The sequence below is a fragment of the Salvelinus namaycush genome, chromosome 1, assembly GCF_016432855.1.
Source record: "Salvelinus namaycush isolate Seneca chromosome 1, SaNama_1.0, whole genome shotgun sequence".
Taxonomy (NCBI): domain Eukaryota; kingdom Metazoa; phylum Chordata; class Actinopteri; order Salmoniformes; family Salmonidae; genus Salvelinus; species Salvelinus namaycush.
In genome coordinates this window covers 44,660,985-44,675,792 of record NC_052307.1, presented here as the reverse complement: position 1 = coordinate 44,675,792, position 14,808 = coordinate 44,660,985, and the positions used below count along the sequence as shown (strand labels likewise).

The 14,808-nt window shown below is 43.6% G+C and overlaps 1 protein-coding gene across 1 annotated transcript in view; it reads left to right on the top strand.

Moving 5' to 3' along the window:
• The window catches only part of LOC120051821 (lipoxygenase homology domain-containing protein 1-like), a 42,923-nt gene extending 29,407 nt beyond the window's left edge, over positions 1 to 13,516 (top strand). Inside the window, 19 exon segments of the mRNA XM_038998708.1 lie at positions 76 to 180; positions 400 to 528; positions 647 to 811; positions 1,101 to 1,282; positions 2,995 to 3,111; positions 3,356 to 3,518; positions 3,619 to 3,773; positions 5,143 to 5,355; positions 5,515 to 5,632; positions 5,725 to 5,933; positions 6,150 to 6,335; positions 6,529 to 6,656; positions 7,858 to 7,975; positions 10,756 to 10,933; positions 11,052 to 11,237; positions 11,486 to 11,656; positions 11,976 to 12,114; positions 12,341 to 12,496; positions 12,588 to 13,516. Coding sequence (XP_038854636.1) covers positions 76 to 180; positions 400 to 528; positions 647 to 811; positions 1,101 to 1,282; positions 2,995 to 3,111; positions 3,356 to 3,518; positions 3,619 to 3,773; positions 5,143 to 5,355; positions 5,515 to 5,632; positions 5,725 to 5,933; positions 6,150 to 6,335; positions 6,529 to 6,656; positions 7,858 to 7,975; positions 10,756 to 10,933; positions 11,052 to 11,237; positions 11,486 to 11,656; positions 11,976 to 12,114; positions 12,341 to 12,496; positions 12,588 to 13,068 — 3,299 coding nt within the window. The 3' untranslated portion in view covers positions 13,069 to 13,516.
• The last annotated feature ends 1,292 nt before the right edge of the window (positions 13,517 to 14,808 follow it).

The following is a 14,808-nucleotide window of genomic DNA, read 5'->3' as shown; positions in this document are numbered from 1 at the left end:
AATAACTTTAATAACAGTATTATGAACAGTCAATAACAGATCGCTCTCTTGTTATGTTTGCTTGTTTTCCTACAGCTATGTCCACAACTCTAACCCTGAAAATTAAGACAGGAGAGAAGAAACATGCTGGAACGGATGCCAATGTTTTTGCTATCCTTTATGGAGAAAAAGATGATACAGGTGCTATGAAATACAGTACAAGTTCCATTATAGTGGCATTATAATGTGGGCCAGTGTTATTATTATTATTTTTTATCTTCGTTTTTTGGGGGGGCGGGGCGGGTGGTTATAGCTAATTTAAATGCATATTTCAAAAAGGCATTACATGGGTCAAAATGTAAACATGTTTGTGAACTACTAATATTCCTATCCCTAAACTCATGACTGTGTCTATTCCAGGGATAATCAACCTGAAGGCGTGTAAGACCCATAAGAACAAGTTTGAGCAGGGCATGGTGGATGAATTCACTGTGGAGGCTGTGGACCTGGGAGAGCTGGAAAAGCTACGCATCGGCCATGACAACTCAGGTGAGACCACGGGTTCATCCTTCCACTCATATCCACCAATTAACAAAGTTGAAAAGAATACAAACATCCCTATGAAACCCCTGACCTCATGACCACTGTGTCTGTGTCTGGTGCCAAGGTGGCTCTCCTGGTTGGTTTCTGGACTGGGTGGAGATCGACGCCCCCTCTCAGGGCCAGAGACTCCGTTTCCCATGTGGCCGTTGGCTAGATAACGGAGAGGATGATGGTGCCATAGTGAGAGACCTGTACCCCAACGAGCTCCAGACTGAACTCTACGTGCCATGTAAGTCATGCTCTTTAACATTTAAACAGGTATGGAGTATGATACTATGTTTTTACAACACTTTCCAGGGATCCTTACAATGTACTTTGCTGTCAAGAATTGTTTGCTTGGGTGTGCAGCCTGTTGTTCCAGTGCCAAGCACTAAATAACCTACAGTATTCAACTAATCCACTGTTCACCAGGAGGAGATGAATAAGCCGTATGCTCTGTAGCTGTGACACTTTAGGACTGGGGTCGGTGACTACTGATCTGTCATAGTGACATCAAACCATCTCATTTCGCTTTTCAGTTGTCCCCTATGAGATCAAGATGTACACAAGTGATGTGTTTGGTGCTGGGACAGATGCAGATGTGTTTATAGTTCTTTACGGCTGGAAGGGCCTCTGCACCCAGCAGAAACACCTGTGTGTCAACAAGAGAGAGAGAAGGCTGTTCTTCGAGAGAGGAGCTGAGGATATGTTTATCGTGGAGGTGTGTGTGCGAGCTTATATGACTGTTCCTGTCTTAAACCATACAAATGATATACTTTTACATTTGAGAAAATAAGTGTTTACATACAGTATATGCCAAGGGAATGTAAAAGTGGAGGGCATTTAATCTAATGTGCTATCTGATATACAGTACCAGTCAAAAGTTTGGACATACCTACTCATTCAAGGGTTTTTCTTAATTTTTTTACTATTTTCTACATTGTAGAATAACAGTGAAGACATCAGAACTATGAAATAACACATATGGAATCATGTAGTAACAAAAAAAGTGTTAAACAAATCAAAATATATTTTAGATTTTAGATTCTTCAAAGTAGCCACCCTTTGCCTTGATGACAGCTTTGCGCGTGCTTGGCATTCTCTCAACCAGCTTCACCTGGAATGCTTTTTCAACAGTCTTGAAGGAGTTCCCACATATGCTGAGCACTTGTTGGCTGCTTTTCCTTCACTCTGCAGTCCAACTCATTCCAAACCATCTCAATTGGGTTGAGGTCGGGTGATTGTGGAGGCCAGGTCATCTGATGCAGCGCTCCATCACTCTCCTTCTTTGTCAAATAGCCCTTACACAGCCTGGAGGTGTATTGGGTCATTGTCCTGTTGAAAAACAAATGATAGTCCCATTGAGCGCAAACTAGATGTGATGGCGTATTGCTGCAGAATGCTGTGGTAGCCATGCTGGTTAAGTGTGCCTTGAATTTAAAAAAAATCACAGACAGTGTCACCAGCAAAGCACCCCTACATCATCACACATCCTCCTCCATGCTTCACGGTGGGAACCACACATGCGGAGATCATCCGTTCACCTACTCTGCCTCTCACAAAGACACGGCGGTTGGAACCAAAAATCTCACATTTGGACTCATCAGACCAAAGGACAGACATTTCTCATGTTTCTTGGCCCAAGAAAGTCTCTTATTAATATTGGTGTCCTTTAGTAGTGGTTTCTTTGCAGCAGTTCAACTATGAAGGCCAGATTCACTCAGTTTTCTCTGAACAGTTGATGTTGAGATGTCTTTTACTTGAACTCTGTGAATTATTTATTTGGGATGCAATTTCTGAGGCTGGTAACTCTAATGAACTTATCCTCTGCAGCAGAGGTAACTCTGGGTCTTCCTGTGGCGGTCCTCATGAGAGCCAGTTAGCGCTTGATGTTTTTTGCGGCTGGACTTGAAGAAACTTTCAAAGTTCTTGAAATTTTCCACATTGACTGGCCTTAAGGTCTTAAAGTAATGATGGACTGTCGTTTCTCTTTGCTTATTTGAGCTGTTCTTGCCATAATATGGACTTGGTCTTTTACCAAATAGGGCTATCTTCTGCATACCACCCCTACCTTGTCACAACAACACTGATTGGCTCAAACGCATTAAGAAGGAAAGAAATTCCACTAATTAACTTTTAATAAGGCACACCTGTTAATTGAAATGCATTCCAGGTGACTGCCTCTTGTAGGTGGTTGAGAGAATGCCAATCGTGTGCAAAGCTGTCGTCAAGGCAAAGGGTGGCTACTTTGATATTAAATATCTTTTGATTTGTTTAACACTATTTTGGTTACTACATGATTCAAGATGTGTTATTTCATAGTTTTGATGTCTTCACTATTATTCTACAATGTAGAAAATAGTGAAAATAAAGGAAAATCCTGGAATGAGTAGGTGTGTCCAAACTTTTGACTGGTACTGTATGTGCCTGTAGTTGGAGGATGTGGGTGATGTCATTGAGAAGATCCGTATTGGCCACGACAACAGGGGCACCAACCCCGGCTGGCACCTTGACAGAGTGGAGATCAGACGCCTACTCAGGAAGGGAAAGGTACTGAAGAACCGTGTCTCATTCCCTCTCCCCTGTCCTCGTTCACTCATGAATGGGCTGTGTCTTATTTTGTCCCATTCACTCTCTCTGCTTCTCATCTCTGAGATGACAGGAGAGTGAGGTTTGGCAATAGCGTCACCTACAGTAATCTTCACCCCATTGTGTTCATCTATTCAGTCCAATCAGATAATGAAAGTATAATCCTTTAAACTAATCAAAACCCTTCCAACATGGCTGCCCTCAGGGTTCGGAGACGACCATCTTACCGTGTGAGCGCTGGTTGGCCAAGTCAGATGACGATGGGGAGACGGTGAGAGAGCTCGTTCCCTCTGATATTATCACAGAGAAACTGCTGAAGGAAGGGAAACTGAAACACACAGAGATGGAGGTGGAGGATGCCCTTGAAAGTAGGTCCCTAGCTGCCTATACATGGTCATATGAGAGATATCCTCCCTCTTGTTCTGTTACATTGAATTTACATTAATGACTGCCTTTAATGTTCTCCAGCTCACACCTATAAGGTGTCTGTGAGAACGGGTGACATGTACAGAGGAGGGACCGACGCCAAAGTGTTTCTCACCATCTACGGAGACCTGGGAGACACGGGGGAACGCAAACTCAGCAAGTCTGAGAGCAACAGCAACAAGTTTGAAAGAGGGGCAGTATGTGTGTTATTATTTGGTAACACTTTACATTAAGTTGCAAAGATACCATATATACTGAACAAAAATATAAACGCAACATGTAAAGTGTTGGTCCCATGTTTCATGAGAAATAAAAGATCCCAGAGTTTTCCAAATGCGCATATCAAGGAGCTGATTAAACAGTATGATCATTACACAGGTGCACCTTGTGCTGGGGACAATAAAAGGCCACTCAGAAATGTGTAGTTTTGTCACACAACACAATGCAACAGATGTGTCAAGTTTTGGGGGAGTGTGCAATTGGCATGCTGACTGCAGGAACGTCCACCAGAGCTGTTGCCAGATAATTTAATGTTCATTTCTCTACCATAAGCCGCCTCCAATGTCGTTTTAGAGAATTTGGCAGTACGTCCAACTGGCCTCACAACCGCAGACCATGTGTAACCACGTCAGCCCAGGACCTCCACATCCGGCTTCTTCACCTGCATGATCGTCTGAGACCAGTCACCCGGACAGCTGATGAAACTGGGGGTTTGCACAACCAAAGAATTTCTGCACAAACTGTCAGAAACCGTCTCAGGGAAGCTCCTCTGTGTGCTTGTTGTCCTCACCAGAGGCTTGACCTGACTGCAGTTTAGCATCATAACCGATGTCAGTGGGCAAATGGTCACCTTTGATGGCCGCTGGCACGCTGGAGAAGTATGCTCTTCACGGATGAATCCCGGTTTCAACTGTACCAGGTAGATGGCAAACATCATGTACACAATTCCTGGAAGCTGAAAATGTCCCAGTTCTTCCATGGCCTGCATACGCACCAGACATTTCACCCATTGAGCATGTTTGGGATGCTCTGGATCGACGTGTACGACAGTGTGTTCCAGTTCCCACCAATATCCAGCAACTTCGTACAGCCATTCAAGAGGAGGGGGACAACATTCCGAAGCCCACTATCAACAGCCTGATCAACTCTATGCGAAAGAGATGTGTCTCGCTGCATAAAGCAAATGGTGGTCACACCAGATACTGACTGGTTTTCTGATCCACGCCCCTACCTTTTTTTGAAGATATCTGTAACCAACAAATGCATATCTTTATTCCCAGTCATGTGAAATCCATAGATTAGGGCTTAATTCATGTATTTAAATCAATTGATTTCATTATGTGAACTGTAACTCAGTAAAATCTTAGAATCTTTATATTTTTGTTCAGTGTAGTTTACCATGTAGTTCCATGGGATACTAACACTGTGTATTAATGGTAACTAATTAATGTAATGGAGGACTGGTTCCTAATTCCCTCAAGCCTCTCTCAGTCCATCGTAGTCACTAAGAGCAGACCGGTTAATTTGACTTCACTACATGGGGTCCTTTCTTCTTCTCTCTCCCAGGTGGATAAGTTCTCCATCGAGGCGGTGGATCTTGGCCAGGTGTTTAAGATCCATATCCGCCACGACAACTCCGAATTTATGGGGGCGGACTGGTACCTGGACCAGGTAGAGGTGTTGGACATGGAAACAGAGGAGGTATATATGTTCCTGTGTGAGCGTTGGCTTTCCAAGAAGAAGGAGGACAAACGCATCGAGAGAACCTTCTACATCAAGGTACAGTAGCAGGGTTTATATTAGACTTTTTCCCAGGCGGAATGTAAAGCCCCCCCCCCCCCCAAAGCAATATCCAGAGCTTCTGGCATTATTCTAGTCTCATCATAACTGTTGGCATCATTGTGATGTTCTTTAGTGGATTGTTTTGGCACTTCCCAGGATTATGAGGGTGAGAGGAACGTTGATCCAAACAAGAAGAGCACCCAGGCCAAGATAGGGCTGGACAGGAATGCAAACAAGAAGAAGAAGAAGAAGGCGGTCGTAGAGGAGGGTCCAGGTAAGCGAGCACATCGTTTGCAACGTTGCTTCATTAAACTCTGGGAGCATGTAAACACTGTGTGGGTGTTCTCTTTCCTTCCTGCTGGCCAGTCATCCCCTACCACTTCACCGTGTCTACTGCTATGGACCCTGACGCCAGCACCACAGCCAGGGTTTATGTCATCGTCATGGGACCCAATGACATTGAGACGGAGCGTCTGTGGCTGGACCTGCCTGAGGGGAAGAAGAGCTTCGCTGCTGGGACCATGGAGAACTTCCAGTGTTACGGAACTGACGTGGGAGAGATCAAGAGGGTGGAGGTAAGGATGAGGACGCTACTCACTAGGCTTGTCAAGCTAGAATGGAAGCTGTTCATTACCCATGTAGGGTTAGGATTAAGCTAAGAATAAGGTTGATATTTGGATATTTGATTTTAATAGGGTACCAGCTTTTGTGGTTGCCTCTACATCTCTCTCTTCCTCGCTTCCTATATTTATCTCTTTCTCTCCCTCTTGCTCTTTCTCTCCCCCCTCCAGCTAGGTCATAATGGGGCAACCCCAGAGAGCTGCTGGTTGGTGGACGAGCTGTCGGTTGCTGTGCCGACCAAAGGCATCAAGTACATCTTCCAGTGTAAGTGCTGGTTGGCCAAGGACAGAGGCGACGGTCTCACCGGCAGACTGTTCAACGTACTAGATGCCAACAGTATCAATATCGTCCGGAAGGTAAGTTTGTTGGGACAATAACACACTGAATACCACTATGTGACAGAGAGGTATTTTCAATGTGAATGGATGTTTATATGCATATATACATACCTGTGCTTGGGATGCTCCTTCGTGGTGAGGGCTTCCTTGAAAGAGATTCTGCTATTTCAATGGGGCTTAAATACAGGTCACATGTATGTTTCCCCTCCAGATCATCTATGTGGCCACGGTCATCACAGGCGACACCCAGGATGCAGGGACGGACACCAACATCTTCCTGTCTGTGTTTGGAGCCAATGGGAGCACAGAGGAGATGCTGCTGCCCAAGAATGAGGACAGGTGACATCACACTGTCATTCAATAGAATGACTCTGGTGTTGACTGGGTTGACTTGTATTGGGCTGTACCAACATTAGGGGGCCAACATCGGGGGATGTGCATGTGATGATATTATGGGGTACCCTACCCTAGCCTGTTAAACTCTGAACAGTTGTTTTGGGCCATGGACTGGGCCGGCAAGTTTTTTCACCGGCTCACATAAAGGCCATAAATAATACGCTATGGTCATATTCATGGAGTATGCAATGTAGGTCAAGTCACCAAAAGTACAAACATTTAGTATGCATGGAAAGGGTACACCCTGGTAGTCATTGTAAAGCAACGCATTTCCTTCTCCATCCACATTTCCTTGTATGCATCCTCCACATGCGCCGTTGATCTAGCTCATCGTTTACAATAGGAAACGTGAATGGGAAAATACGTTTTAAGGTTCCTCACATGTCTGTGTCTTACTTCAACAACACAAACTTGAAAGCCTTGATTGCCAAGGTCATTTTAAGATGTCAGGCTTGAAATTCCGTTCAGCCATTTTAGCACAGTGACTCACTACCCAAACTAGACGCAACTGGTTTCAAGTGGCCAAGAGATGTCATGTGATCTCCTACTGCGATCTAGTGGACGAACTGGGAATCAGACAGGGGATGTATTTACAGCAATGAATGGATAGAGACTTCAGCTCTCTCCTCATATGTTATATCATTCATAAGACGATAAATGAAGGCATGGTAAGTTGCACAAGCCCTGCACTTTTAAAATGGCTGTGTTCCTATGGGAATTTGCGCATGTTTCGAGGCCAAAAGAACTGACAAATGTATTTTCTTTATATAAAAAAAATACTTCTGGAACAGTAATTGATGACATGTTTTATTTCAAACCTAGACTTTCAAATCTCTTATTCTCCAACATGGGGACAATTGGGGGGCACTGTACAAAAAAACTGTACATTTCAGTAATTATTTTGTCACATTGTTTCTGACACTTTTATCAGAATCCCACAGTCCTTACCTTTCTAACAGTATGTGTTTGTAGGACTTACAGTTTTGAAACTGAAATGTACTCTGTGAGGGTAGTATACAGTATTATGCGTCGTTTAGAAAATGCCACCAGAGGGGGTCAGAGTTTAAGAGGCTAGTTTTTCTTGGACACGATTATTCGAACCATTGGAGCCCTTGTCCTTATCTAGCCATGTCTTCCTCCACAGGTTTGAGAGAGGTCAAGAGGACACGTTTAACCTGGAGATAGATGACATCGCTCCTCTGAAGAAGATCAGGGTTCGCATCGACGGCTCTGGGAGTCGCCCTGACTGGTTCCTCGACAGGGTTGGCACTCAAACTTACCGTGCTCATAGGGGCCGATTCAGACTTAGGAAATGTACGTCTTTCCTATACGTGCCTTTCATACGCACTTATCAGTATTTCGTATTAACACTTACCTTATTCAGTCGTGTATCGCACTCCGCAGCTGTGGCTACCTTGCGCGCTCTGAATAAATTACATTCAACTGCCGAAAACCCTCCCACTTGCTGGTCAACAGATTTTCTCGTGGAGTTTTCATCTAATAGGGTTTTCAGTACATTTATCGTAAGCCATCCCTTTAAATACGGTGTACCTTTTTAGTTTGAATTTTGTCAACAGACTCACTAGAATATAGCGAGAGAACGGGTTCAGAATATTAGGGATCAATGAAAGAAAGCCATCTAAATATATGCCTATTCGTCTCTGTTTCAACACCAATTGGTAGATTTAAAAATACCCTGATCTTGTAGATCATTTAGGTTTAGGAAAGTATTTATGAATCATAAAAAAAACTGGTTTGTAGAGCCTTAAAGCACGAAATAAAGAAAACGGTGGTTTGCCACATTCAGCTCATCAACCCATGGTAATGTTGGAAGTTTAGTGTACATCGAATTATAATAGGGGAAATGGTGTAAAATAGTAGGCTATACCATCATCTATTGCCTGCACTAACCATTATTGCGCCAATGGGTCGGGTTCAGACTGTTACGGCTTGGTCTGCTCTCCACTCCATAATGATTTAATTAGCCTACATGTGATCCTCAGCAAATGAAGGTAAACAAAACAATGTAATTATATGGAATGATAATGTAGGCTAAAGCCTACCAACTGAAGGGAACCAACAGTAAATTGGCTGTTGAATATGTGTGGTTATTAGGCCTAGTGACAGTCGAAACTGATAGTGGATCATATTTAACATGATAGAAATAGGAAACAGAGAAAGTCGGGGTAGCCTATAATTAAGACATTTGAGAGTGCCCATCCCTGCAAGTTAAAAGGCTGTACAATTTAAATTCTGCATAATGACACAACATTTCATCAACTTTACTGTGGGAAAGTTGATATGTTGCAATGCTTCAGTTTGCTGCCATATGACTGGTTTCACATTTGTCTCCTCCAGCGATTATACGGTAAAATCAATCAATCGAATATATTTATAAAGCCCTTTTTACATCAGCAGATGTCACAAAGTGATTATACAGAAACCCAGCCTAAAACCCCAAACAGAAAGCAATGCAGATGTAGAAGCACGGTGGCTAGGAAAAACTCCCTAGAAAGGCTGGAATCTAGGAAGAAACCTAGAGAGGAACCATGTTCTGAGGGGTGGCCAGTCCTCTTCTGGCTGTGCCGGGTAGAGATTATACGAGTACATGGCCATTAAGGCCAGATCGTTCTTCAAGATGTCCAAACGTTCATAGATGACCAGCATGGTCAAATAATAATCACAGTGGTTGTAGAGGGTGCAACAAATAGATGTAAAACAAGTATAATTTATATTTACAATTCCCTTATCCAAACAGATTACTAATTTACCTAGCTCTTATTAAGTTGTAATGCAGAATGGTTCGATTTCTTTTTTTATTAACCCCTTTTTCTCCACAATTTCGTGGTATCGATGCAACTCCTGTACAGACTCGGGGGAGGTGACGCTCGAGAGTCGTGCATCCTCCGAAACACGACCCAGCCAAGCCGCACTGCTTCTTAACCCGGAAGCCAGCCGCACCAATATGTCAGAGGAAACACCGCACACCTGGCAACCGTGTCAGCGTACATGTGCTCGCCACAGGAGTCCCGGCCAGCCAAACCCTCCCCTAACCCGGACGATGCTGGGCCAATTGTATGCCGCCCCACGGGTCTCCCGTCGAGGCCAGCTGGACTCAAACCAGGATCTCTAGTGGCACAGCTAGCACTGTGATGCAGTGCCTTAGACCACTGCGCCACTCGGGAGGCCCTCTGAATGGTTGGATTTCTATTTGGAAAAATAAAGTAGAACGCTTTTTCCACTTGGAATAGGCAGGTTCGCTAGACCTTGTTCATGGTTTCCTCACTCGTAAAGGTGGTGGAATTATTAGGGAATTAAGTCAAGGTCAGAAGGCATATCCGTAGACCAGCGTTTCCCAAACTCGGTCCTGGGGACCCCAAGGTGTGCACGTGTAACAGTATAACTTTAGTCCGTCCCCTCGCCCCGACGCGAACCAGGGACCCTCTGCACACATCAACAACTGACACCCACGAAGCATTGTTACCCATCGCTCCACAAAGGCCGCGGCCCTTGCAGAGCAAGGGGAACCACTACTTCAAGGTCTCAAAGCAAGTGACGTCACCGATTGAAAGGCTATTAGCGCACACCACCGCTAACTAGCTAGCCATTTCACATCCGTTACACGTTTTGTTTTTTGCAACCAAAGCTTGATGATTAGTTTATTATTTGAATCAGCTGTGTAGTGCTAGGGCAAAAACTTAAACTTGTACCCCTTGGAATCCCGAGGACCGAGTTTGGGAAACGCTGCCATAGACACACTTCCGCCACACCTTCATTTATTTGATCTCCACCCCAAATGAATAGCGGGTGAATAGCATCCTATTCTCATGCTTAAGTTCAAGGTCAGAATATGCTTAGAGAGAAAAGAATTACGCTCCATTTACACGCGCTTAACTCAGGTCGGAGTTCCCCCCATCCTGTATTGTGTTTATTTCAGCCTTATCTCAAAACAGTTTCTATAAATTGCCCTGAGGGTCTGCTAATAGATTAACATGTTAATATAAATGTCTGGTATGTATGGCATACTGTACGTGTCCTCTAGATCGTGATGCATAACCTGACTACAGAGGAGGTGTCTGTGTTTACCAATGAGAACTGGCTGTCGAAGACCAAAGGGCCCAAAAGGACTAAGATCTGTGAGCTGGCAGCGGTGGTGGATGAGGAGGAGATGGTGGAGAGGACCACCTACATCATCCAGGTCCAGACCAGCGACATCGGAGGTGGGTCACAACAGCTCCACATGAGAACAAAAATCCACATGGGAAAAACTCCTGAATCCCCTAGTTCTACCTTTTTTCCCCCACCATCTTTAATATCCCTTTTCCTCCTCTCTTCCAGGCGCGGGCACTGATGCCAACGTGTTCCTGATAGTGTTTGGGGAGAACGGAGACACTGGTACGCTGGCACTAAAGGAGGGCGGTAGCAGAAACAAGTTTGAGCGGAAGTCAAAAGACGTGTTCCGCTTCCCAGACATCCTCAGCCTGGGAGAGCTTTCCAAGATCCGCGTATGGCATGACAACAAGGGTGAGGAACAGGTCTTCATGTGCCATGCCACATAGTTTTATCACAAACGGTAATGACGGTGATGGCGGTGGCCAAACGGACTGAAACAGGACACAGGAGAGCTTTCTTTCTCACTGTTGATTGATAGATTTCTTGGCAACTGCAGTTCTGTACACAGGATTTACAGCACGGGAAAACTAAACTAAGTCTTTTAGTGGCTGATTGGAGTAGAGGCAAGAATATAAGCCTTAAACCTGTGTTTCTCTCAGGTCCTGCTCCGGGTTGGCACCTGGAGTACATTGATGTGAAAGATGAGACCATGGACCAGAATTTCCGTTTCCCATGTGGCCGCTGGCTGGCCAAGAATGTGGACGACGGGCAGATCATGACAGAGCTGGCCTGTGCCAACAACGACATCCTAGACTTCAGTGACAAGACCAGTGAGTTCACCTCTGACCCTGATGTAGACTAGTGAGCCAAGAAAACTCCAGAGAAATAGATTGTTCCATGATAAGTGGATGACTGCTATATTAGATTTACCATTTGGAATGTCCGGTTAATTGATACTCCATATAAATGAATATCACCATATAAATGAATGTAGTCTACCAGAGCAGTTTACATTTCCTTTCAATCCCTACACCTAACATCTAGGCTAGGGATTGTAGATCTATTATTATATTTTACACGGCAGGCACTTATGTTATGAATAAATTAAGTTAGAATTTAAGATGTTGCATTTTTTTATTCTTTCTCCAGAATATGAAATTGCCACTACAACAGCTAACACTGATGGCGCAGACACCAAGGAGAATGTGTGGATCGTGCTGGAAGGAAAGAGGGGACGTTCAAAGGAGTTTGTGCTGGAGAATAGTTCAAAGAAAAAGAGGTTCCTTTGGTAGGTTCTCAAAAAAACACTTCAAGCCATTCTCTTGTTATTGGTTCCCCTAAAGAATCTTCTCTTCTCTTTCAAGTGCTCTGGTGTTCTACCTTTTCTCTTGATCTTACTGTTTTCAGCAGGCCATTAATTTCAGGACAGTGAAGTTCATACTGTGCTTAGAAGAATCATTATTTTACAGATATCAAAGAAGGGAGAGTAAAATCCTGTGGATGTCTCTTTTCAGTGGAGCCACAGACACATTTGAGTTTTCCTCCAAGCATGTGGGTGACATAGCTGGCATCTGTGTGGGGCACACGACTAAAGACAGCAAGAAGGTGAAGGGTGAGGCCTTCTGGCACGTCCTGGAAGTTGTGGTGACAGAGAAGGGACTTGGAAACAAGTGAGTGAAAACTTCTGGGGAACAAAGACAGGTATTTTTCTCATCATGTCTAAACTCATGTCATTATGCTTCTCTTTCTGTTCCTGTCCAGGTATTTATTCCACTGTGATGCCCAGATCCCTCTAGCAGCCAAACGGGACAAGTTTCTGACCTTCGAATGCTTTAAGACCATTGAGAGCTTTGCCAGCAAGGTCCGCAGCCTCGTGCCCGTCAAATACGAGATAATCGTCATCACCGGCGACGTCAAAAGGGCCGGAACTGACTCTAACGTTTACATCACCATATATGGCTCCAATGGGGATTCTGGAAAGCGTGCCTTAAAGCAGAAGTTCCGAAACCTTTTTGAGCGGGGACAAACAGATCGTTTCATTCTGGAGATGTTGGATTTAGGGGAGCTGCTGAGGGTCAAAGTGGAGCATGATGGCTCAAGCCACAACTCTGGTTGGTACCTGGAGTGTGTAGAGGTTACCAACACAGCCAACTCGGTGACCACTATCTTCCTGTGTGGGAAGTGGTTGGACCCTCAGAAGGCAGATGGGCAGATACAAAGAGTGCTCTACCCCAAATACTGACAAGTATCCATGTTAACCCTTCTAAGCCGGGGAGGGGGGGCCTTACTGCTATTAGCCCATAGAAACGCATTGAATAAGAGATTCATACATGGGGAAAAAATAAATCAAAAGGAAGTTTGTTTTAAAGTGGCTGTCCTATATCCGAGAGATATAACAAAGATCAGGATTTATTTTTTATTTTTTTAAATGTCCCCATACTTAACTTTTTTATACACTTAAAACTACTTCCAAATATACTGTTCCATTAATTGTTTTAACTGGTACTGGGCTACCTTCAGACAAGTCTTGTGATGCTTGTGGGCGTCCTAGCCAAACTGTTCAGACGATACAGACAGAAGTTGGCAGATCGGTGGTACCGACTTCAGATGAGTCACGTGACCGTTGTGTTCGTGAGAGTCATCTTTCCATAGAGTGGTCATATTAGTTTGGATGCCAAACCGTTCGGACGCTACAAAGGTTTTCGTGAGAAGACTGATTTTCGAGATGTCTCATGGTCTGACAAACACAGCTGTAGCTCGGCCACCCCGCAGATGCGGAAGGTCACCATTGTAGGAGGCGGTAGATTATCAGCCCATGCAATAACCATATCTCTAGTTTAAACAGACAGATTTTTATTGGGATTTGTTTATTATGCTAATTAGATTTCCCAAGGAGGTGTGGACATCAACTCTAGGGTTTAAAACCTCTATGGGATCGTTGTCCCTCCACCGGGACGGTTGAGTTAACGTGCGCTAATGTGATTAGCATGACTTTGTAAGTAACAAGAAAATGTCCCAGGACATAGACATGTCTTCTATGGGCAGAAAGCTTAAATTCTTGTTAATCTAACTGCACTGTCCAATTTACAGTAGCTATTACAGTGAAAAAATACCATGCTATTGTTTGAGGAGTGCACAACAACAAAACTTTTATCACGGAGACTGGTTTGATACATTCACCTCTGAAGGTAAATAATGTACTTACATTCAGTAATCTTGCTCTGATTTGTCATCCTGGGGGTCCCAGAGATAAAATGTAGCATGGATTGTAGATTCCCTACAAATGTCCCTACATTTATAGTCAAATGTAGGGACTTCTCAAGTTTGAACCCCTTCTGTTTCTGTTTTATTATGGCCTTTCTATTGCATTTCAAAGATAATGGAGAAAAAAAAACTTGTTTTTTTGTTTGTATTATCTTTTACCAGATCTAATGTGTTATATTATCCTACATTAATTGCACATTTCCATAAACTTCAAAGTGTTTTCTTTCAAATGGTATCAAGAATGTGCATATCCTTGCTTTAGGTCCTGAGCTACATGCAGTTAGATTTAGTATGTCATTTTAGGCAAAAATTGGGAAAAAGGGTCCGATCCTTAAGAGGTTTTAAGGGACTTGGGACCGGCTATTTATGTATTGGTGGTGGTGGGGGGGTTCTGGAGTACTTTTCAATCAGATTTTTTTTTTTATGACTTAATATTTTACTTTGTGAAACATAAACAGAGAACATAGGTGATAACTATATAGAAACAAATGATAAGCATATTCATAACATGTGATTGTATTCACTCATGCTGGACTAGATACACCACTGTTGACATGTATTTCATGCACAGGCTCTGTGTGTCCCATTTAGCCTAATTGTCAGGGATTATTGCTGATATTTAGATTTTATACTTGCTTTGTGTTTATAAACGTTTGTACCGATTCTTGTGTCATGAAGTTAAGTATTTACAAGAAAAATTGAATAATCCTTAACCAGG